Source organism: Nematolebias whitei, chromosome 12 (assembly GCF_014905685.2).
Source record: "Nematolebias whitei isolate Nwh7 chromosome 12, NemWhi1, whole genome shotgun sequence".
Classification (NCBI taxonomy): domain Eukaryota; kingdom Metazoa; phylum Chordata; class Actinopteri; order Cyprinodontiformes; family Rivulidae; genus Nematolebias; species Nematolebias whitei.
Window position 1 is genome coordinate 32,730,852 of NC_056509.1, and position 25,065 is coordinate 32,755,916.

Sequence of the window (25,065 nt, forward strand, 5' to 3'; positions counted from 1 at the left end):
TCGAGATATAAATTTTGGTTCATATCACCCAGTCATACTCCTTAGGCTAGACACCTAATCCAACTGCTCCCACATTGCTTATGGTAAATAGCTGCCTGCTGCTCCACTTAATGTATGTGTAACTCATATGCGTGATGGGTTAAATGCAGAGGACAAATTTTGTCGTTGTGTGTGTATGCATTGATAATAACACATTTCACATCACTTATGCATAGTCAAACTTTTAACAGATGTAGGTACCCGGTATGTCAAAAGTGAAAGAACCTTGAAAACTAATTAAAGAAAAGTTGTGTTACAAAACAGAAATGCAAGTTTCCTGATTTATTTAACAAGTCAAATTTGTTTATAAAGCACATTTTAAACAGCAGCTGTTACCAGTGTTTTGTCATGAGTTGTAAACCTTTTCAGCAAACCTTCAGTTATGCTTTCAGAACTACACACTTATGTTGATTAATGTAAGTACAAATGAGGGATATTGCAGCTTTTACTGTGTTTAATCCAACAACTGTTAATGCAATTCAAGATTTTCTTAAAGTGATAGTTTGGTCATTTTCAAGCAGGTTTCTGTGTACAAGTTATAAATGGGTAATATATTTGTTGTAATATATAGCTTATTCAAAAAACAATTTAGTCTGAACAAATAATGATTCTGTCCAACAGCACTGATGAGCTAACTCTAGCCTGAATGCAGCTAAAACCAAAATGGATTGCGGTCATCTTTACTTCATTTTCAAAATTTTACAGCAGCTTATGTTAATACTATTTTATAAACCATTACAGCCATCAGGATTTTATGTTTTAGCCAAAGTAACCATGCAATACAAAGTGAAATGAAGTGCAAAAGGTTAAAATAATAGTGTTCACATAAAGATGTGTTGGTTAGAAATGTCATCAAAACAATACTCTGAGTAGCGTTTTAGTTAAATTTGCTTATAGCTTTGTATTTATTTAAGTATCTAAAATGGGTGGCACTATCAGCTTTTTCAATTGCAGTGTGAGATAAATATGATCATACTTTTCAGCATTTAGGTTTACAATTTGGGGTTAACTTAAAATTGATTTATCATTACAAACATAAAAATAAAAACAAGTTTGACCCTCTGGGCTTGCTGCATTCAGATTAGATACTATGGGGAACAATGCTTATAAATACAAATTAACTTTTTAAAATTATGCATAGATTATCAAACAATCACAATTCAGTGGTAATTTAAAACATTGCTCTAATTAATGTGCAGGAGACCAAGTCCTTGGCACAGGGCACATCTTTGTGGGGAGTCAATATTAAGCATGATCATAGATGATGAAGTTTTCAGGAAATTTATGAATTATCTTTGAATTCTCCCATTCATAGTTTGTCTTTGTTGGTTAAAAAATGACAAAATTGGAAATTTGAAGCCCAATTATTTTGTTGTATAAAAACTGGGCAAGTAGTACAAAAAGTAAGGTTCCTGTGTAAAACTGGAAAACGTTAACAGAAACTGTGTTTTTAGTATTTATTATTGCATGCAATGTTTCAGTGATGTTAAATTTAGTTTTATACATGTCATCTTCACCAAGTAATTTTAATTAGCTTAAGTTAATTAGCTGAGTGTAAGTCATTTCAGTTTATTTATATAATGCCAAGTCACAACAAAAGTTGTCTCAGTGTACTGTACAGAAACATTCACATACATTAAAAAAGCCAATTATTAAAAGTTACCTATCTATGGAAGCCAGCAGATTTCATTGAGTCTTCACTTCGTCACAGTCTCCCATCCTGAGCAAGCACATTGACAACAGTGGAAAGAAAAAACTCCCTTTTAACAAGAGGAAACCTCCAGCAGAACCAGTCTCAGGACAAGTGGTCATCTGCTTTCACCAGCTGAGGTTTGAGAGGACAGGAAGGAGAAAGAAACACAGAATGACAGGTCCAGGTTTACTTTCTATTGGAGGAAAGACAAAAAAACACGTTAATGATAAAAATAATTACAAATACAAACGGGTAGAGTAGAGTAAGTAAAGACAGCAGCAGAAATGAGCAAATGTGGTCAATTTGTCCTCCAGTCTAAGCCTATAGCAGCATAACTAAAAGGATTATCTGAGCTATCCCAAATTCAAACCACCCCTAAACTATTGGATTTATCAAAAAGGAAATACTTAAACCTAATATTAAAAGTGGACAATGTCTCAGGCTTATGGACAGAAACTGAAAGTTGGTTCCACAAGAGAGGAGTCTGATAACTGAATGCTCTGCCTCCCATTCTACTGTTGGAAACTCTAGGAACCACAAGTAAACCTACAGTCTGAGAACGAAGTGCTCTGTTAGGAAAATATAGAACAATAAGATTTCTAATCTAATATGGAGCTAGGTTGTTGAGGACTTTGTAGGTTAGAAGTAAGATTTTGAATTCTATTCTGAATTTGACAGGGAGCCAATGGAGAGAAGCTAAAACTGGAGAGAGATGATCTCCCCTACAAACTCTCATGAAAACTCTGGCCAATTTTTTGGACACCCAGATAATAAACAATTGCTATAGTCCAGTCTAGATGTTATAAATGCATGGACCTGTTTTTCTGCATCATTTTTGGACATGATCTTTCCAACTTTAGTGATATTACGCAGGTGGAGGAAAGTGGTTCTGGGAACTTTTTTAATATGGGGGTAAAATACATAACTTGATCAAAAATAACCAATATTTTTTACATTAGATTGAACATTTTGTAACATTTGAACATTGTGTAAGATCGATGGAAATGGAAAAGTACAATCTTAATGGGCTTTATCTTGTGTTGTTTTGATTGTTTCTACCAGGACCAGCAACACGTTTGGTACAAGCAACATCTTGAGAATCTACAGAAACTGAAGCAAGAGAAGGGCAAACTGAATCAGGACCTGGGTGATGCTTCTATGCCACCACCTCCACCCATGAGTCAAATAGCTCAGCCTCCTCTTCCTCCCTCAGAACCACCACAAAGCGCACCACCTCCTCCACCTCCGACAGAAGAACCTTCTGTGCCCCCTCCACCACCACCTGTAAGCCATGTAAGGTTTCCTAAAATATTAAGTCAGTTTTTACCAAAAAATGTGTCCCACTATCTAAGTGTTTATATTGTTTGCACAAATTTACAGAGTGAGAATGTAGGAAACCCACCTACATTTAAAGAAACAGTAAGTCAGGCTATTCATTTATTTAGTTGTCATTTTCACCATCTTCATGATTTTTTTTTCCTCTGTTCTTGTGATATCTGGCATGTCTTGAATAGAGTTGGGTGCCCAACTCGGTGCTTTCAACAATGTTCATCAATTCTTATTGGCTTTGTAAACCAGAGGTTGCACTTACTTAAACTTTGGTTTTCAAAATTGTCATAGCTGTTATCCTTAAGAGACACTTACAAACAATTAAATTTATACTAATATATTCACTTTGAAATAAAATATGAACTTCAATCTTCATGTAATATCTAAAATTTGCTCTAAATGAAATTATATTTTGGTTAATGCTCTTGGAGATGGGGTGGGAAGTCTTTGGGGAATCCTGGAAGTTTGTTGCAGAGTTCACTGCTTCGCTTTCATCTTCCGCGCATTTTGTCATATTTCCAAAATACTGTACCGCAATTTTATTTTACGCTTCTTGTAAACAACCGTGTTCTTGTTGAGCTCTGTCTTCCCCCGGAACATTGTAGGATCTGAAATGATTTTTAAAGACGAAGAGACGCGTTGTATCGCGTTGTCCTCCATGCTAGCAGGCTCCATTCAGATAAAGAGAGCTGGCTAACTAGCTTGCTGTACGGTGGCCTACATAGCCCAATTCTATGGCGGCTGAACGGGGATAAAACTTTAATGCATTTTAAAATCGATTTATGGGCCTTTAGAAACGATTCAGAATCGCCAGGTCTAAGAATGTAGATTCTTTAAAATAAATAAATCTGCACCCCTATATGTGCATGTTATTAAGATTATTGTTGTTGTGAATGACATGTCATGGTCCACAATCTCAGTATTCTAATTTGTTAGAATAACAAGTAGCTTTACGATTTTTAATATACTTTAGTGCAAGGGAACGCTGTCTCTTAAAATAATTTATTCCAATCTCTGCTAACAACTACTCTTTGGGATCCATCATTGAAAACAAGGTAACTACATCATGGTCTTGAAAGTCTTTACCTTTTTAGGGAACAGCACCCAACCTTATTCATCCATCTGTTGTGTGACTCCACCCTTTAAAATACTACTAGGAGTGCTCAAATTTTACTAAAGCAGTGTTTTGTTTTGTTTGTATTTCAATGTTTTAGTAGTACATTGAGTCCATCTAAAAAAAAATATCAACCATACAGTTTGCTTTCTCCAAATGTTTAAAAAAATTTCTAGAATTAAAAACTCCATGCTTTAGAAATGTGTTCTAATCTTTGCTCGTTTCTGTTTAAAGCCGGATGTCCCACAAAACTCTGAAGAAGCTGCCCGTCTCCAGCAGTTACAAGCTGCAGCAGCTCAGTGGCAGCAGGTGCAGCAGCAGAGAGCAAGTCTACAATACCAGGCTCTCATGCAACAACACGAGAAGCTTCAGCAGGTTCTTGAACAATACCAACAACTGATTAAACAACCTCCAGACCTACAGGTACATAAATGTTCAACAGTGCAGTAAGACACCTTTTCAGTTTAACTGCACTGTTTCATTTCTGTTTAGTAAATCAAATACTAAAAAATAGCTTTTTTCACTTTGTCATTTGTTGCAGTCAATGTCTGCTGAATTGCAGCTGAGACACTATGGAATGCAACAGCAACAGTTCAACTCTTTATTCCAAACTTGGGTTGCATCCTTTGCCTTATGGTATGAGCAGTTTCAGACTTATCCACACAAAGACCAACTACAGGAATATGAGCACCAATGGAGGCAGTGGCAAGAGCAGATGAACGCTACCAATGCCCATCTTCAAGAAAGAGTGGCCACTCTTACTGCCATAGTACCGTTTTCTATGATGGCACAGATTGGTCAATTCCCTGCACAAGAAATCCATCAACAACCTTTAAATCCAGGTATTCAGAATCCCCCAGTTACTGTTGGTACAATACCTCCAGGTCAAGAATCACCTGCTGGATCCACTTTGCAAGGAAATGTTTCTTCTGGTGTCGGAGTGAAGCCTCCTGGTCCCCCACCTGGGCAGCCATCTAGTTTCAGTGATGCCACACAGCCAGGGTCAGTAAGAGTTGTTCTGTAACATTTGTGCTTTATTATTTAAATAAACGTAGGATTGACCTTTTTGAAGCAAAATAAATATACAAATGTTTGCTTTATTAATGCTAATTTGACATTTTCTGTGTTTTTGCTGATTCCAGACAAACCATATTCAACCCCCCACTACCAGGTCTTGATGGTCCTCCAAGGTTTGACAATCCACCACCTAGTTTTGATGGTCCTCCAAGGTTTGACAAGCCACCACCTAGTTTTGATGGTCCCCCAAGTTTTGACAAGCCACCACCTAGTTTTGATGGTCCCCCAAGTTTTGACAAGCCACCACCTAGTTTTGATGGCCCTCCAAGGTTTGACAAGCCACCACCAGGTTTTGATGGTCCCCCAAGTTTTGACAAGCCACCACCAAGATTTGATGTTCCTCCAAGATTTAACCAACCTCCACCACATTTTGATAGTTCTCAAAGGTTTAACCAACCACAGCAGCGTTTTGATGGTCCCCCTCCATTTGACCATCTACGACAACGCTTTGATGGGCCACCCAGATTTAATCCACCACAAACACGCTTTAATAGGCCACCCAGATTTGACCAGCCACGGCAGCGCTTTGATGCCCCTCCCAGATATGACCAACCTCGATTTGGGCAGCAGTCCAAGTTTGAATCAGCAAGGCCTCTCGGCCCTTCAGCTCGTCTAGATTCTCCACCAGCATTTCAGCAGAAACAGCTGCAAGGTCCCCAATCAAAGTCAGAGACAGCCACTGAGCAACCTGTCAGTATGGATTCCAAGACTCCATCAAAACCACCTGATCAGCCACACTCTGACAAAGACAAAGAACAACAACACTTTGATGGGCCACCCAGATTTGATTCACCACAAACACGCTTTGATGGGCTATCCAAGTTTGACCAACCGCGTTTTGCCCCTTCCAGATTTGACCAACCTCGATTTGGACTGCAACCCAGGTTTGAATCCTCAAGGCCCCTCAGCCCTTCGGCTTGTTTGGAATCCCCACAAGTACTTCAGCAAAAACAGCAGCATGGTCCCCAGCCCAAGTCGGAGACAACCATTAAGCAAGTTTCCAGTATGAATTCTAAGACTCCAATAAAACCATCTGATCAGCCACAATTGGAAAAAGACAAAAAAATAACAAAACCGGTTAAAGCCTCTGTTGAAAACTTGGCAGATGACAGCTTGCTTGGAGCTGAAGACTTTTTTGTTCAAAACGATCCCATTCCTCAAACACTTTCTACTAGCACTGAGCCTCAAAATACAGATGACAAAAATGATAGTGGAAAGGATGAACTTATTAGTAGTGAGCCTTCTGTAACTACTGATTTTGGTCCAGTGTCAAAAAGTCCTGCAAAAGATTCTTTTAAAGCAGTTGGACAATTGACAAACAGTAATCCACCACAGATTCAACACACTTCAGAAAATAAACAAGAGCCACAAGGTTCTGAAAAAATGCTATCAAACCCAGAGCCTCTAAATTCCCCTATTGGTAGGGGACTAGGCCAGCCCCCAATGCATGGGCTTGGCCAGACAGAGCCTGGACAGTTTAAGGGACCAAATTCCATGCAAGCTGGAGAGCAGATGGGAGAAATGCCATATGAATACATGCCACCTCGAGAGAACATGGAGGTCCAAGGGGAGCAAGAAAACTATCAGTGGCAAGATTCTTCAAATGAAGAATTTGGTGGTGATGAATCAGGGGTGCCTCCTGAAGAAACATGGGTGCCAGAAGAACATTACTTTCAAGAGGACGAATATTTTGAAGAACCAATAGGACCCCAAATGGGACGAGGTAGACCTCCAATGAGAGGCAGACCTTTAAGGGGTAGAGGTGGGCCTCCGATGGGAAGAGGAGGACCTCCCATGGGAAGAGGAGGGCCTCCCATGGGAAGAGGAGGGCCTCCCATGGGCAGAGAAGGGCCTCCCATGGGCAGAGGAGGGCCTCCCATGGGCAGAGGAGGGCCTCCCATGGGCAGAGGAGGGCCTCCCATGGGCAGAGGAGGGCCTCCCATGGGCAGAGGAGGGCCTCCCATGGGCAGAGGGGGACCACCAATGGGCAGAGGGGGACTACCCATGGGAAGAGGGGGACCACCAATGGGCAGAGGGGGACCACCTATGTGGAGAGGAGGTCCACCAATGGGGAGAGGAGGTCCACCAATGGGGAGAGGGGACCCAATGGAGAGGTCCTGGGAAGACACTGAGTCAGCTGAATTCTATGAAGATAGCTACCATTGCTGGGAAGAATGGGGACCTCCGATGAGAGGTATGAGACCCCCGTTTCCACCTGGTCGGGGTCGTCCCCCTCTGGGTCACCCTGGTTATATGCCTCCAGGACGAGGACGCCCACCTCACCCACTACATGGGAAAACAGACCTTGAGCCATTAGGCCATGAGATGGAGTCTGATGATATGGACTTGGATCCTTCAGTGTACAATGACAATGACCCATATGGCCATCCATTGCATCCTGAAATAGAAAGAGGCAGGCGATGTGTACCGCCAGCACCTCATGAACTGATGGAAGAACCATTGTATGATGAAGCAGGGGAGGAAGGATGGTGTCCACCACCAGGGAGAGATCCTCCATTGCATTCACATGAAATGATGGATAGAGGAGGAATAAGGAGAAGACCTGTGGGACGAGGGATGGCAAGGGGAATGTGGCGTCCAGGTCTAGAACATGACAGATATGAAGAAGAGTACACTGAGGGTTACACTGTGGATTATGAACATGGGAGAGATGCATACCGTTTACGTTCAATTGAAGATCGTCCTCCTGATGACTTTCGCCACAAATCACCCTATGAATCTGTGTGGGACAGAGAGCGAGTGCTTCCTGAGGAAGACTATCCTCCCCGCATGCTACCACCAGAACATGTCAGAGATGAACGTTGGCATCAGGAAACGGAGAGAGATCGCCCATATCCATATGATGACACCGCCAGGTCAAGTGGAGAGCTTAGAATTCGCGAGTACAGGGATGAGTCGCCATATAGACAGTTGTCAAACTTGGATAGGCTTTCTCCACCACCTGAGAGAGGTTATCTTAACTATGACGATCGTAGACCTCACTATGATGAACGTCAAGAAGATTCATTAGTGGATATGCCTCCACACACTGTTGGATCTACTTCAGACGTGCCTGGAAGCTCAGCTGAGACAGAAACCCAAGGAACAAGCAAGGCAAATGTACTTGCACTCTCTCAACGTCAGCATGAGATTATCTTAAAAGCTGCTCAAGAGCTTAAACAAATAAGGTAATTTCTTCCTTTTTTGTTATAAATTAATGCAATATGTGGCAATATTATTTTTTTTGCATGAAGCAACACTTTATTTTCATAATGGGGTGTAATGAATGAAATCTTATGAGATCAAAAGGTCACAAGATTTTCATTAAATTGAAAACACTTGCAAAACCATTACCAGTAAAATTATTTTTGAAGATACACTTCAACACTTGATCCATTGATTTGGCAGCTTGGCCCAGGCAGGGGATTTGGTGGTTGTCTTCTAACTAGAGGGTTGTGGGACTTAATTCTCAGCCCTTGCAAAGTGTCCTTGGACAAGACTTTGTATAGGTGTAGGAGTAAGAATACAAGTGCTTCATATAGTGTGTGTAAGATATATAATTGATAACACTATATGAATGACATCTGGATGCATGCTCAATGATCCAGGTAGAAAAATCTAAGAAATTTAGGTCAGGTCCTCTGGACGATTTAACAAAATTGTAGAAACGGTTCTTCTTTCATCTGAAAGACTTCATTTTGTATTCATTCTTTATGAATGAATAAAAAAGTCTGTAATATGCTTTGCAGGACCTGGAAACATTAAAATCTGGTATGCACTATAATTGTTAAGGGGCTCAAACTAAATTTAAAATAAAACACAGTTTTGTACATAAATAAGATGCGCTGGTGTATAAGTTGCAGGTGTCCACAATTTATATCAGAAACTACACAGCTCTTATTGTAATACAAGGATGAGCCACTAGATGGCTTTTCATAGTTGTTTGCCTTCAACACACACAGACTGGTAATCTCACAGGGGACTTCATGATGAAACGCTCTCTGGCTCATGGTTACTGGGAATCTACTATGGTAAATAACCATTCAACCTACAGAATGAACACAAAAACTAGTCTTAAGAACACACTGCTGGTAATCACTGGAGAGAACAGAGCTAAACACCTACATAACTGAAATTATTAAAAAATTAACATACAGGTACATTTTACCCACAATCCCTTCCTCAGGTCATGTGACCAGCAGTACCCGGTAAAATAGTACAGTACGATAAATGCTCATTAAATTACTGCCATTGATTTTTATCGTTAAGCACATTTTGGTTTTGGTAACAGTTGCTGTTTTCCAAATGTGCTTTATAAATAAATTTGACGACTTCTGCTCCGCAGGACACGAGTCATGACTCACGGGGAGAGGGGGAACACCCCCTTCCATTCTCTCTCGCAGTGAGTGATATTTACCTTACAGAAAAATATTTTTTAAAACTTTTATTTGAATATGTACCAATAACATGCCGGTACACAAAACAGGCTAGGTACGTAATTTTGTATTTATTTATTTTTCTAAACAATTCCTTTAACATAGCTGATTAAAAAAAAGTCTGATGGAATTTTCCACTTGAGTAGAAGTGAAACTGTTCCCTCATAGTCCGAGGTGGCAGACTACGTTCCTGGATGGATGGATTGATGGATGGGTGTTGCCTTGGCGATTTTTTTTATATTTTGGCCATATGGGCTTTCATACCATACCATACCAACTTTATTTATAAAGCACCTTAAAACAACCATAGCTGACACAAAGTGCTGTACATTAAAACACAACATAATAAAAATGAAAATAAAAACAGTTTAAAAACATAAAACATACAATTTAAAACTAGACCCTGCTGGTGTTAAAAACATACATTTTAAAAGCATACAAAATTTAAAAAACTAGATCCCGCTGGTGTTAAAAGCCAAGTAGAATAAATGAGTTTTAAGACGAACTTTAAAAATGGACAGTGAAGGGGACTCTCTGACCTGCAAAGGCAAGTCGTTCCATAACTTAGGGCCCATGACAGAGAAAGCCCTGTCCCCTCTGAGCTTCCTTCTTGTTCTTGGTACCTCCAAGAGCAGCTGATCTGCTGACCTGAGAGACCGATAGGGTATGTAGGGATGAAGAAGCTCAGAGAGGTAAGCCGGGGCAAGATTATGCAGTGATTTAAAAACAAACATGAGCATTTTAAAATGAATCCTAAAATATACAGGCAGCCAGTGAAGTGAAGCCAGGACAGGGGTCACATGTTCCCTCTTTCGAGTTCCTGTTAAAAGTCGTGCAGCAGCATTCTGAACCAGCTGCAGACGTGAGAGCAGCAACTGACTGACTCCCAGATAAAGTGCATTACAGTAATCCAATCGAGTCGAAATAAAAGCGTGGATCACCATTTCAAAATGCTGCCTGGAAAGAAAAGACTTCACTGACGCCAATCGCCTTAAATGATAAAAGCTGGACTTAACCACGGCTTTGATTTGGCTGTCCAATTTAAAATCACTGTCCACCTTAAAACCAAGATCTGTAATAACAGGTTTAAAATATTTCTCCAAGGGTCCCAGGTCAATAGAGGAGGACTCACAGGAGCCACTGGGTCCAAACACCATCACCTCGGTTTTGTTTTCATTAAAATTTAAAAAGTTCAAGGCCAACCAAGCTTTAATATCTCCTAGACATTCCAGGAGATGTGTGAACGTATGTCCATCCTTCTGCTTTAGGGGTAAATAAATCTGACAATCATCAGCGTAACAATGGAATGAAATCCCATGTTTCCTAAGGATAGAACCCAGAGGCAGTAAGTACAACGAGAAGAGCATAGGGCCCAGAATTGAGCCCTGCGGGACACCATATTGCATTGGAACTGAAGATGATTCAGAGTCATTAATTTTCACTGAAAATGTTCTCTCCTCCAAGTAAGACTTAAACCATTTAAGAACAGTGCCATCAATACCAACAATATGTCGTAATCGCGATATTAAAATGTTGTGGTCCACTGTATCAAAAGCAGCAGTTAGGTCAAGTAAAATCAGAACAACATGATTACCAGAATCACAATCAAGAAGGATGTCGTTAAAAACTCTAATTAAAGCAGATTCTGTACTGTGGAGAGTTTTAAAACCTGACTGGAAAACCTCCAGAATGCCATTGTCATTTAAAAACTGTGTCAGCTGACAGTATACAAGTTTCTCTAAAACCTTAGAAAGAAAAGGCAGCTTTGAAATAGGCCGATAATTAGCCAGAACAGTTGGATCAAGGCCAGGTTTTTTAAGCAGGGGCTGCACCACTGCATGTTTAAAACTAGCAGGGACCACACCTAAGGACAGACTGCCATTTAAAATTGCAAGAACAGGCAGCCCTATACTAGATAAAATATCTTTAAAAAGTCGTGGAGGGACAGGATCACATGGGGAACCTGATGGCTTAATGCGGCCAACTACGTCCTCTAAAAGTGAAACAGTCACAAGCTCAAACTGATTAAAAACAGCAGAGCAAGGGACTGAAACTGAGGGGTCAGAGTCAGGAGCTGTAATAAGAGCCCTGGTACTACCAACCTTTTCAATAAAGAAACGCAGAAAATTTTCACACATGCCAGGAGAAGCTTCCAAACAGGCATTTTGTGGAATATTAAGCACAGAGTCAATGGTGTCAAATAAAACACGTGGGTTATGGCTGTTTGAAGAAATAACACTAGCCAAATATTCCCTTTTTGCTTCTTTAACCGTGCTCTGGTAGAGACGCCAACAGTCTTTTAAAATCTGAAAAGTAGCCTGCAGTTTGTCCTTTTTCCATCTGCGTTTCAGTCGTAATCTGCACGGTGGACCCCCCCCCCCAACACACACACACACACACCCAGCTGCAGTGGTTGAGTTAACACAGGTCTCCTCCCCTTACAGTTTCAGGTTGTTGTTTTATTTGTTGTTGTTTTTTTTTTACTTTATTATTTACTTCATTATTCAGTTTATTTATATATTGCAAAGTCACAACAGAGGTAATCTCAGAGAACTGCACAGAAAACATTCACGTATATAAAAAGTCAGTTAATAATAATATTTAAGGAGCCAGCAGATTTTTAAACAGGAAATCTGATCAATGCACGTCTGTTGGGGACTGGTCTCGTGCTCAATGAGAGTTCGGTACCGCATTGGTCATTAGGTGGACTCCTGGTCACATGGCCATTGCCCAATGGGATTATGGGTATTTAGTAGCAAAATTGGAACCACGAGCGAGAAGTGTATGTCATGAGTACCTGTGGCATTTGGTCTGTGTCACAGAAACTAAGAGGAGTGTGATTGGCAGCTATTTGAGGGCTGAGCTGTGTCAAAGGAAAATGTTATTCGGCAGCAGGAAGCTTAGCAGCCTGTCAAATAAAAATAAATAAATAGTACATACATTAGCCACTCTTCTGTATAAGCCACTGAATCCAAGTGTGAGAAAGGCAATTATGGTAATTGTGAAACATTTACCTAGAATAGATTGTATGGCAGCAGTTTGAACAAGCATGTCAGGCACTAGCACCAGCATTCACCATATTGAAGCTTTTAGTCCTATTGTTGAAGGCTGCAGCTTCACGCTGGAAACGTCTCTGAGGATGCACACTTGTTTTAAAACAGAACAGACTCATTGCCAAGTTCACAATTAATTTGTCAAGTTTAAAGATGAGAAGTTTGAGTTTGAACCTCTTAATGTTCCTTTTTGAGTTGAGGGGGATAAAACTGATCAAACAAAGAAAAAAAATAAAATCTGACCATTCTGTTCACTGAGATTGCCTCCCTCCTGCTCTCCACGCAAGCTGTTTAAATAACTGTTCATTAGTGTAAGCCACTTTTCTCTGTGATTAAATAAATAAATTAAAAAACACAAAAGTTTTATTCTAATAACTTTAGTCAGTCCTTAGTTTTTCAACTCAGACACTGCAACATTGCAGCTACAGTGTCTGCATTTATTCAATCCATATATTTGTTTTATACAGTGCCTTGTGAAAATATTCGGCCCCCTTGAACTTTTCAACCTTTTGCCACATTTCAGGCTTCAAACATAAAGATATAAAATTAATTTTTTTTGTGAAGAATCAACAACAAGTGGGACACAATCGTGAGGTGGAATGAAATTTATTGGATGTGTCAAAACTTTTTTAACAAATAATAAAATGAAAAGTGGGGCGTGCAATATTATTCGGCCCTCTTGCGTTAATACTTTGTAGCGCCGCCTTTTGCTGCAGTTCCAGCTGCAAGTCTCTTGGGGTTTGTCTCGATCAGTTTTGCACATGGAGACACTGAAATTCTTGCCCATTCTTTCTTGCAAAACAGCTCGAGCTCAGTGAGGTTGGATGGAGAGCGTTTGTGAACAGCAGTCTTCAGCTCTTTCCACAGATTCTCGATTGGATTCAGGTCTGGACTTTGACTTGGCCATTCCAACACCTGGATACGTTTATTTGTGAACCATTCCATTGTAGATGTAGCTTTATGTTTTGGATCATTGTCTTGTTGGAAGATAAATCTCTGTCCCAGTCTCAGGTCTCTTGCAGACTCAAACAGGTTTTCTTCCAGAATGGTCCTGTATTTGGCCCCATCAATTCTGACCATCTTCCCTGTCCCTGCTGACGAAAAGCAGGCCCAAACCATGATGCTGCCACCACCATGTTTGACAGTGGAGATGGTGTGTTCAGGGTGATGAGCTTTGTTGCTTTTACACCAAACATATTGTTTTGCATTGTGGCCAAACAGTTGGATTTTGGTTTCCTCTGACCAGAGCACCTTCTTCCACATGTTTGGTGTCTCCCAGGTGTTTGTGGCAAACTTTAAACAACACTTTTTATGGATATCTTTGAGAAATGTCTTTCTTCTTGCCACTCTTCCATAAAGGCCAGATTTGTGCAGTGTATGACTGATTGTTGTCCTATGGACAGACTCTCCCACCTCAGCTGTAGATCTCTGCAGTTCATCCAGAGTGATCATGGGCCTCTTGGCTGCATCTCTGATCAGTCTTCTCCTTGCTTGAGTTGAAAGTTTAGAGGGACGGCCGGGTCTTGGTAGATTTGCAGTGGTCTGATACTCCTTCCATTTCAATATGATTGCTTGCACAGTGCTCCTTGGGATGTTTAAACCTTGGGAAATCTTTTTGTATCCAAATCCGGCTTTAAACTTCTCCACAACAGTATCTCGGACCTGCCTGGTGTGTTCCTTGGTCTTCATGATGCTCTCTGCGCTTTGAACAGAACCCTGAGACTATCACAGAGCAGGTGCATTTATATGGAGACTTGATTACACACAGGTGGATTCTATTTATCATCAACAGTCATTTGGGACAACATTGGATCATTCATAGATCCTCACTGAACTTCTGGAGTGAGTTTGCTGCACTGAAAGTAAAGGGGCCCAATAATATTGCACGCCCCACTTTTCAGTTTTTTATTTGTTAAAAAAGTTTGACACATCCAATAAATTTCATTCCACCTCACGATTGTGTCCCACTTAATGTTGATTCTTCACAAAAAATTAAAATTTTATATCTTTATGTTTGAAGCCTGAAATGTGGCAAAAGGTTGAAAAGTTCAAGTGGGCTGAATACTTTCGCAAGGCACTGTATATGGTGAAATGTTTTTAGCTGTTTTAATTTCAGTTAGTGCTTTTTGTTTGAGGTAAGTTTTATTTATTTTTTTAGTTTTGATGGTTTGTGGGGAAATATTTTCATTAGAAATCAGTAAAAAGCAATTAATATTAGAACATAAGAAATAAGTAAGAGTACTGTAGTTTATTTATATATATAAAAAGTTATTTTCATATTTCTATGACTATATTTGTTATTTAGAAAATCTGAAGAGCATGACCATTTTTAAGAAGTCTAGTGAAAAAGAGAAAGTTAGCTGTTGGTCATGTTTTTAAGTGTGGCTTCTTGAGAAATTGTATTGAAATGCCCTGAGTTCAAATACTTAAACCAACTTCAATGGGAAGTTAGGTTCTGTATAGCAGAAGCACCGTACTAAGGTCTGAAGAGGTTGGTGAAAAACCAGACAGAGATGCCAGTCAAGTTTGTGGCAAATGTTTTTTTATTTTTTTTATTTTTTTCAAATATTGGTCAAATCTTGTCCTGTCCTTTTTTTTTTTTTTGTTGTGAACACCTACAGCGTCTTGTCCCCCGTTGTGAGTTGAGTGTTTTGTTATACTCTAAAGTAGTTTGGGAAACTTTCATTTAGTTTAAGTTAACATTGTTTTGTGCTTCAAGGGAATTGCAACAGACAACCCCTACTGCTGAACTGCCAACTAAACCCGGTGAAACTCTGCCAGAGCTCCCTGTAGGTCTCCTGGGTTTAGAGATCCCACCAGATGTCAGGAATGCTCTGAAGGTAATAACTGTGGATATTCATTTAACTCTTAATAACACAAATGCATTTTTTTAGGAAGATCACATTAATTGAAGCAAACATCAGTATGGGCTACAGTTAATTTCCCTACAAGTTGTGAACAGTTCTTTGGCTGATTTTTAGTTGTAATGTTTTCATTGTTGGATATTACACAAACAATTTTTTATATTTGTCCTTACCAGGGTATAAGTGCTGCAGCACAAACAACTGCTACTGATCAAGCATCTTGGGAAAGCAAATCTGCTTCATCTCTCGCTTCAAACCCTCCGTTGATTTCTAAGACTGTTGATTATGGACATAGGCATGGTATGAGCAGGAAAACCGAACGCCTTCTTTATTATTTTTAGAAAAGACCCAGGTGTGCTTCATCAAATTGACATTGACAGGTACTGACTGACTTTAAATGTTTCAGATCATGGGGCTACTGTGGAGCGCATCTCTTACGGTGAGAGAATAGTGTTGAGGCCTGACCCATTGCCATCAGACAGAGGCTATGACACAGGTAGGTATCACATTTTGTTTTTCTGCTCGTTATACTCTTGCATTTCTGTAAACATAGTCTTTTTTGTCTCTTTTTAAAAAACTAGACATGCTGGCTCTCAGGGATCCTTACAACAGAGACCCTTATTATGAAAGACGATCGGACCCCTATTTGGATCGTCGGGAGTACAGCAGAGAAAGGGAGTTGTACAGAGAAAAGCCTCCTGAATATGAAAGAGACAGATACGAGAGGGAGCATTATCATTCACGAGAAAGAGATGACAGGTAAGACGTTTCCTTTGTGAGTTTGCTTAAGTTTTTTGATGCTTTATTCAAGCGCTCCTTGCTTGGTTGAAGAAAGAACTAAATCACAATCAAATCTACCTATGGATATAAATAAAGTTGATTGGATGATTGACAGTTGGTTAGAAATTGCGAATGAGCTTTTTGGTTTCTATTAAAAAATATTTTAAGGTAATAAAGTTTAATTTCCTGCTTTCTGTAGGTCTCCACTGCGATCAGGATTCAGGGACAGAGACAAGGAGCGAAGTGGCAGTCGTGATGCAGATGAACGTTATGTACGACCTGGCTACGACAGACCTTCCTATGAACGCCCCGGACTTGATCGAGGTGGTTCTGAGCGCTACAGTTCACCTTTCACTATGTTAACTGGCCTTCTGTTAATATTGGGTGACATGAAGCCAAAAAAGGTATTAACAGAAAATTAAAGATTTTATGGAAATATTTGAGCTGCGTATAATATCTTACAGCGGACAGAAGAGGTTACCCAGAGGACCGAGGGCCTCAATCTGCAGCACCGCCGCCAGCACCTGCAAAAACCGAGAAGAAGCCTGAAATTAAAAATATTGACGATATCCTCAAACCACCTGGAAGAGTATCTCGACCTGAGAGGGTAATTTTTACCTTCTTGCTGTCTTTTTGTAAGAATATTGTGTGGGTGTCAAATGTTAGGTACTGACAGAAGTTTTATGTTTTAACAGATTGTCATCATAATGAGAGGCCTTCCTGGAAGTGGAAAAAGCCACGTCGCAAAGCTCATAAGAGTGAGTCATATGTCTGTTTTTGTCCATATATAGGTATACAGTAGTGTCTCGTTTATCGTGGGAGATCCGTACCCTGAAGACACGTGATAAGTGAAAAACCATGAAGTAGGAATATTAGTACAAGTAGTAAGTAGTAGTTTATTTTTATAAAGGCGTTTTAAACCCTTCCCACAGTCTTGCAATATTCTAAACAATGTTTCTAAACTCTCTAGAAGATCACAGAATATCATGATTTTCAGCTTCCTGCCTCTTCTGCTCGTTGCCACCTGCAAGCATTCTTGGCCACGCCCAGTTTTTCGCTCTGCACGGTGAACAGCTGATCAGCTGCAGCAGGAAGTTTATCCTGCAGCTCTGGACTGCACAAATGTGCAGCAGATGCTAAATAATTTATTTTAAATAAAAATTCCATGCCAATCTTGTGGCTCATCCATCAATCAGCCAAGTTGTGTGTGGTGTCCAATCTTATTTTGAAAAAACGCGATAGAGCGAGTCTGCGATGAACGAACCGCAAAGTAGCGAGGGACTACTGTACATTCTAATATACATTTTTTAAATATGCCCTAGTTGCAAAAAATGTATTTATACAATTCTCCTTTTCTAAAAAAAAAATAATTGAGAATGTATTTTTGTTTTTTATTTATTTTTTTCAAACAAAGGACAAAGAAGTTGAATGTGGCGGTGCACCTCCAAGAGTTCTCGTTTTGGATGATTATTTCATGACCGAGGTTGAGAAAGTTCAAAAAGACCCAGACACTGGGAAGAGGGTGAAAACAAAGGTTAGTTTGACACAAACAAGACATTCACTTCTTACTTTCTGAGTTGGTATTACCAGTAAAATCATCAACAATTATCCTGCAGGTCCTTGAGTACGAGTATGAGCCAGAGTTGGAGGATACCTACCGGATCAGCATGCTGAAAACATTTAGGAAAACTCTGGATGACGGCTTCTTCCCCTTCATTATTTTAGACACTATTAATGACAGGGTTAAACATTTTGAACAGTTCTGGAGCGCAGCCAAAACTAAAGGCTTTGAGGTGAGATTCCTTCATGAATAAGTCAGAATAATACATCCTTTCAGGTTCACGCTAAAGAAGTTTTGTTTCTTTTATTTCAAGGTGTATGTGGCTGAAGTCACAGCAGATACTCAAACATGTGCAAAGAAGAATGTCCATGGACGCACCCTGAAGGACATATCAAAGGTTTAAAACATTGTTCCTCATTATATTTTTTTTTACTAAAACATATTCATGAATTGTTCTTACTTGAGTATTCTTCATGCAGATGTCCAAAAACTGGGAGTCTTCACCTCGTCATATGGTGCGCTTGGATGTCCGGTCCCTGCTTCAGGATGCTGCTATAGAAGAGGTGAGGTTCTTTCAAGACATGCAGAGTATTGTAATTTTTCAGACTGAGCTCAACTGACCTGTGCTTAAATGTTTAGGTTGAAATGGAGGATTTCAACCCTGAAGATGAGCCCCAGATACCCAAGAGGGAAGAGGAAGAAGAGAGTGATCTGGTAGGACATGAGCACTTAACATGATAGCTGCAAGGGTTAATTTCACTTGTTTTCTCATTTCTCTAAAAGACATATGCATTATTCATGTTTTTATATTTTTTAAATTGATGTGAAGAGCTAAAGGAAACCCAAAGGGTCAATAATTATGATATATTACACAGTTAAGACCAGGTGACAACAGAAAGGGTAGGAGTGTAACACTAGTACTTACAGCAGCTGCAGTTAAAGAAGCAGGTTCCTGTTTGTTTTTACTCTTAACCTCTAAAAAACGTTTTTAAGATTTAAATATTTATTATTTAAAAACACATTTGCACATAAATTACATCATCTATTTTAAGCTACTAGAACATTTCTTTTCCTCTTTTATTCCAAGATACTTTTTTTTATCAAAAGAAAAATGAAATATAATGAAAATTTAGTACAAATAAATATTTAATATAAAATGATAGCAGTAACTAATACTGTGCTAAAATGTGCTAAAGTTGCCAATAAAATGTTCTTAATCACAAATAATCTATCAAACAAAAATCGATGGATCATTGGGTTTGCAACACTGACCTCTTGAGCACAACTCTGGTAATCCCCCCCCCCCCCCCCCCAAAATAAATAAATAAATAAATCCAAAAAGTATTTAAAACAAAAACTGAAAGCTCAAATTCAAGGCCAGAGAAAAATAAGGATGGAAACCTTCTGTTGTATCTTTAAAAGAATATATGCTAACAAGCATTATGGACGTTTCTAAATCATAAATGATTTTAACATTTTAAAAATACTACCTTCAAACCTTCAACTCATTAGGTGCATTTTATTTATTTATTTATTTGGTTAGCTTTGCTCTTCAAGCCAGTCCTCCAGCTGGTTTTGATGCAAATCTTCCCAGAAGTTTAGATTTTTTTTTTATTATTTTTTTTTTTGTCTAAAAATGCTGCAAAGTTTTTAATTTGAAATGTTTACATCAAATGATTCACATTGATCTGTTACTGCAGTAATACATAATACTTAAAATCGGTTTATCTTGACAAACACGTTAAATTAGTTCTGGAGAAAATAAAGGCTTGCTTAGTATAACAGTATTTTCTGGTATCAAGTTGAGGTTAATTTATATTAAACTTTTGCTTCAGAATTTGCTATATTTTTTTGCATTTTTGATTTTCAATATTCAAGCAAACCTTTTTGATGCAAGTCTTATACATTTATTTGTATTAATGAGGTTGGCTCATTTCTTGACAGCAGGGAGGCTTTTAGCCATAAATATTCACATTTAAGTTACTTTTTGTTCATAGTATTGTATAAACGGAGATAAAAGTTATATAGACCAGACTGAGATGGTTGGGACATGTCCAGAGGAGGGACAGTGAGTATATTGAATCAGAATCAACCTTTATTGTCATTGCACAGAAGCACAACGAAATTGTATTTCATGACAACCGTCCAAAGAAAACATGGGTAGACGGGGATGCCTGAGGCTGCAGCCTCGTGTGAAGCGCTTCTTTTTGTTAAGATAAGGAAAAGGGAAACCGTGAGGGGAGGGGGGTAATAAAAAAAATCATATCTCCGACTGTGTCCTTGACACAGTGTGCTTGAGGTTTTATTGCAACCTCACACTGTGTCCTTGATGGGAAACAAAAAAGAAAAAACTCAGCACAAGAAAAAGCAACATCCTGGTGACGTAAAGAAAGTGAGCGACGCGGCCACTGGCGCCGGCGCCTTCACATCTACCTAGGTTGCTGCGCCAGGAGGGGCAAAATGAGGGAGGCCAGCGAATGCGGTGAATTTTTAGAGGAAGTAGTCCGTGAGCACTGTCCAGATAGTCCCCCCCAGCCATAGTCCTGATGAGTGATGGTGCAGTGTTTATCAGCTGGCTCGGTAGAGCTCTGTACAGGTCCATGTCCCTGGGGAAGGGAGCAAGTAGGGGAAGGGGGAGCAGAGCGTCTTGTTCACATAACATCCAGGAAAATTGAGATAAGTCAACCTACCAAGGCTGCAGCGGGGGAGAGCCGGGTTCAGATAGCAACATTTGTTTTGGCTCAGGCCGAGCGCTGTTAATTGGTAGAAGGATGTTAGAAATGCAGCTGCCAGGAAAAAGACAGAGGAGATATATGGATGCAGTTAGAGTGAGGACAGAGGATGCAGAGGACAGTGAGATGGAGGAGGATGATTCGCTGTGGCGACCCCTGAACAGAGAAAAGCCGAAAGAAGAAGAAGAAGATGATTATATAAACAGCTAAATTTCTAGCATGTTAAATATCCAAACTATTCAAGAAATGTATGAAGTTTGTGATAACCTACAATGTTGATAATCAAAGTCAGTTACAGACTTCAAATACTCATTTGGCTGCATGAAAGCTTGTCTTTACTTGTTGTCAAAACAAAATGTGTTTGCCAAACAGATTTTTAGGCTTAAAACTCTGTGGCAAATGCAACATTTGTATCTTTTTGGTGTAACTTCAAAGATTGAAAGTTTTATTCCAATGCTGAAATGACCAATGTTACAGAAATTTCTCTTGTTTAAATTCTTTAAACTACGGTAATTTAAAATGGAAAAACTCATAGTTCTGTCCAAGTAGCTATATTTGAGCAATATATTAAGATTTATTGGTGACAATGTTCTAACATACATTGCACTTTTTCAGTTCTGTCAGATGTTTCACTATGAAATTTTAAATGATTGTTCAGTGTGTCGTGCAGTCGAACAGATAGTTACAGTCAAATAAGTTTGACAAGAATTAAGTTTTTTACGTTAAGTTCTTTAGTTGTTATTTTTAACAGCTAGGTGTTGTATTAATCTCAACATTTACGGTAGATTTGAACTAAAACTTTTCTGGTTCTGTACCTGTAATGTTCTGTAGGAACATGTCCAAATGTTATTTGAACATATTTCTACAAAAAGACAATCAAATAAGTAACTAACAAAAAGAAGGAAAAAACTAAAAACTGTGACGCGTGTTGTGCTGGAGGAAAGCTGTCCGAAACTCCAGTTTGTGCTGGGGCTTTGCTGCAGATCACAAACAAAAGTTAAACCCATAATTAACAAACAGTAAATGACAGCTGAAGGGAATTTCGGTACTTCAGTGGTCAGCGTGGCGTTCTTTTAATCTTGAGGCTTCCGGTTTGAGCCCAGGTTACGTTAGGAAGAGCATCCAGCGTAAAACAATTGCCAAATCATTTGTGTGAGTTCATTTGCTGTGGCGACCCCCTGAAGGAGGGAGCAGTCGAAAAAGAAAAAAATTAAAATGACGGCTGAAGATTTTCTTTATTCTGCTTTTGATTTATGTTTGGTGTTTATTGGCATGAGTAATTGAAGTCAGAAGAACCAAGACATATTGGTAATTAAACAATTAATACAGTTAACAAATGGAGGCTTTAGATACATGTGAAAGAACCATATACAGCCACAACAGCATGGTATCTCATGCTGCTTGCCAACTTGGTCACACGTTGATCCATTTGTTGCAAGTCAGCCAATGAGGTTGTCACTCTGGAACTGATGGTACATCCAAACTGATCCCAGTTTCCATCCAGTCCATCCATTTTTCCAAATACAATAAACCCTGCCTTGTGTGTGGACATGTGGCATGCTTGGAACAAACGCCAACGGATCACTGTCCATGCTCACAGGTGCCGACAATCAGGTGTCAATCAGGCACTTCATTGTCCGCACCTGGAGTGTATTATGCTTTTGTTCTAAATTAGTTAAACGCAGGTTGTTTTAGGTTCAGTGAAAATGTGTTTTCCATATTTGTGTATAACCTCATTATAATAATAATAATAATCATTTTATTTTAAAAAGCGCCTTTCAGGACACCCACATTTTATCTGCTGTACATGAAATCAAAACGTTTAAGTTCAAGGAAAAAAGAAACTCAACAAAATGTACAAAAAAAGCATGATTTTGTGCAGTCACTTTAATAATTCAATTTTGGTTGTGGTACTAAATATGTCCTGGGACCATACTTTGTCATGAGAACTAGTTTTAAATCCATAGTTTAGGCCAGATTTCTGAAAAATCCTGGAACTTTGTCTTTTAAAAATTTCAATGGAAATGTGACAACTTTGCACAAAAAATATTGACCTTTTCAGTAAAACGTGACTAACAAGTATGTACACGACATAAGAACAATGGGGAAATGTTGCATTTTGTTCAAAATAACTTTTCAATTTAAACAGAAATGCATATACCGTAATTTCCGGACTATATAGCGCACCTGAATATAAGCCACACACTAAATAAAATTTTTACAAGGAATTTGTACATATATATATATATATATATATATATATATAAGCCGCACTTGCGTATAAGCCGCACTTGCATATAAGCCACCGATGTTCACCTTGTAGCATGAGTGGCAGCACACAGCTACTGAGAGTGAGATGTGCAGATCTTCTTATAGATCAAGAATCAACCACCAGATGGCGTTTTATAGACTTCTTTTTACTGTTCAACACACACAGAATGAACCCCATGTCTTAATGACTCATGACAAGTGCCTGTCTCTCTCATGGTTACGCTTCTGAATGGCCTAACACAAATTAACAAGTAATTAACACATAAACTAGGCTAACAAAAACAGACTACAGTGTTTCCCCTACTTTACTTGCCTTGGTAGGGCGCTTATATCTTCCATGATATATATATATATGGGGGGGCATCTGTGTTGCACGCTGTTTGGACCGACAGTTTGAGAGTTGGGGCGTAGTAGACTGCATGAGGGAAACGGCGCTACCTATGTAGCTTTTTAGCTAGCGCATCTGTATCGTGCACCGCTAGCTAATCTCTATGTCAGTGCCAGCAGATGACGGGGGAGTTCGATTGACAGGGTGCTCAATTCTGTTGACAGCGTGGGGCACCCTGCTTGCATAATGGTAGGGGAAACACTGGATTAATCACTAATAGAACAGTGCTAAACAGTTAACCAAAATGCTTAATAATGCACTTAAATTTCACCCATAATCCCTCCCTGAAACCATGTGACCAACAGTCAACTACAATGAGTCACAGAATGCTACAAAACATACCAGTAACATACACAAATATGTACATTAAATGTTTTTTTTTTCTGAACAGCGCCTGTAACATGGCTGGTTACAAAAAAAATACAGTATCTTACCATGAAGTCACTGATCGCTATCTTCATCATCAAATTACCCATAGCATTATATAAGCCGCGGGGTTCAAAGCCTGTGAAAAAAGTAATGTCTTTTAGACCGGAAATTAGGGTAATGCAGATATTCATTGCATATTTGTGCAGAAACCTTTCTATTAAGGGTGTAATATTACACAAAAATCACAATTTAATTTGAAACTCGTGTGCTGGACTGCAAGACTTATTTAGAAACTTAATAGTGCAAATACATGTACCTTTAGCCCTTAATCAGTATCAACTTTATTGCCACAGCGAAAATACTTTTCAGTGCAGCCGTCCAACAAGGGTAGACAGAAGTGCACGAAGGCTGCTGCTTAGTTGTGAATCGCTGCCCTTATCGCTTAGATAAGAAAAGGGAAGAAAAACATGAGGAAAGAAGGTGTAAAAAAAGATGCACTGTGTCCTTGACACACCGGACTCAGTGTAAGGTAGCAAAAAAATACGACCTCAGCACAAAGCAACATAGCTAGACATAAGACATTTTGCAAGGAGTGGAGGAGGTTGACAAAGGTGATGAGATTGTCCATGAATGCTAATAGAAAGTTCCATAGTCCTGATAAAGATGGCACAGTGTCTATCAGCCGACTCAGCTCTGATAAGGGTCCTCATATGTTCTGTGGGGGTGGGGGGGCAGAGCTTCATGATTTACATATCCTCAAGGAGTAATTTGAAATAAGTTGGCCTATTCAAGGCCAAGCGGGGAAGCCAGTTTCAGAAACATATGGCAGGCCGACTTTACTGATTTTCATGTCTGCCTTCATAGTTCTGAAGGTACACTCAATGGCGAATCCAAACAGCCAGATTTGCGGTCATTCTGCCGGTCCATGCTTGTAGCCTTCTCCAAGATTGGTTCCTTCATGCAAGCGAGTTCCAGGCTTGCAAAGCATCTAAGTTTTGAGTGCTCAAAGCACAGTGCAATCTTTCACATAAGGCAGGCAGCCTCCATTGCCAAAACTGCTGCCGAAGTCTTCAAAATTTGTCGTTGTCATCATCTCTGGTTCACCCCAGGAATCCATGATATCTCCAGCTGCATGTGTCCCTTCAGGGCATGAGGGTTCTCCTGCCTGTCTTCTCGTCGAGAAAGTTTTATTAATTGCATTTAGGCCTGTCACGATAACAAATTTTGCTGGGTGATTAATTGTTTCAGAAGTTTTGTGATAAACAATAATATTGTTTGAAATTTGACAATAATTAGTAATTGTTAAATTTAAGAAGAAATGTTGATTAATTTTTGTGTGTAGTACCATTTTTGACCACT

General features: G+C 39.4%; 1 protein-coding gene across 3 annotated transcripts in view; it reads left to right on the plus strand.

Annotated features, from left to right (window-relative positions):
* The window catches only part of ylpm1 (YLP motif containing 1), a 35,240-nt gene that overhangs the window by 1,491 nt on the left and 8,684 nt on the right, over nucleotides 1-25,065 (plus strand). The window contains exons 2-19 of one of the 3 annotated variants that reach the window (XM_037685841.1): nucleotides 2,795-3,016; nucleotides 3,113-3,151; nucleotides 4,410-4,598; nucleotides 4,717-5,177; nucleotides 5,318-8,440; nucleotides 9,598-9,654; nucleotides 15,461-15,581; nucleotides 15,782-15,905; nucleotides 16,012-16,101; nucleotides 16,187-16,364; nucleotides 16,585-16,709; nucleotides 16,850-16,992; nucleotides 17,081-17,143; nucleotides 17,800-17,919; nucleotides 18,002-18,178; nucleotides 18,260-18,343; nucleotides 18,426-18,509; nucleotides 18,586-18,660. In XM_037685841.1, the coding sequence (XP_037541769.1) occupies nucleotides 2,795-3,016; nucleotides 3,113-3,151; nucleotides 4,410-4,598; nucleotides 4,717-5,177; nucleotides 5,318-8,440; nucleotides 9,598-9,654; nucleotides 15,461-15,581; nucleotides 15,782-15,905; nucleotides 16,012-16,101; nucleotides 16,187-16,364; nucleotides 16,585-16,709; nucleotides 16,850-16,992; nucleotides 17,081-17,143; nucleotides 17,800-17,919; nucleotides 18,002-18,178; nucleotides 18,260-18,343; nucleotides 18,426-18,509; nucleotides 18,586-18,660 (5,475 nt within the window). Of the gene's footprint in view, nucleotides 1-2,794; nucleotides 3,026-3,112; nucleotides 3,152-4,409; nucleotides 4,599-4,716; nucleotides 5,178-5,317; nucleotides 8,441-9,597; nucleotides 9,655-15,460; nucleotides 15,582-15,781; nucleotides 15,906-16,011; nucleotides 16,102-16,186; nucleotides 16,365-16,584; nucleotides 16,710-16,849; nucleotides 16,993-17,080; nucleotides 17,144-17,799; nucleotides 17,920-18,001; nucleotides 18,179-18,259; nucleotides 18,344-18,425; nucleotides 18,510-18,585; nucleotides 18,661-25,065 lie in introns of all 3 variants that reach the window. The other 2 variants (XM_037685842.1, XM_037685843.1) reach the window with 2 other exon arrangements.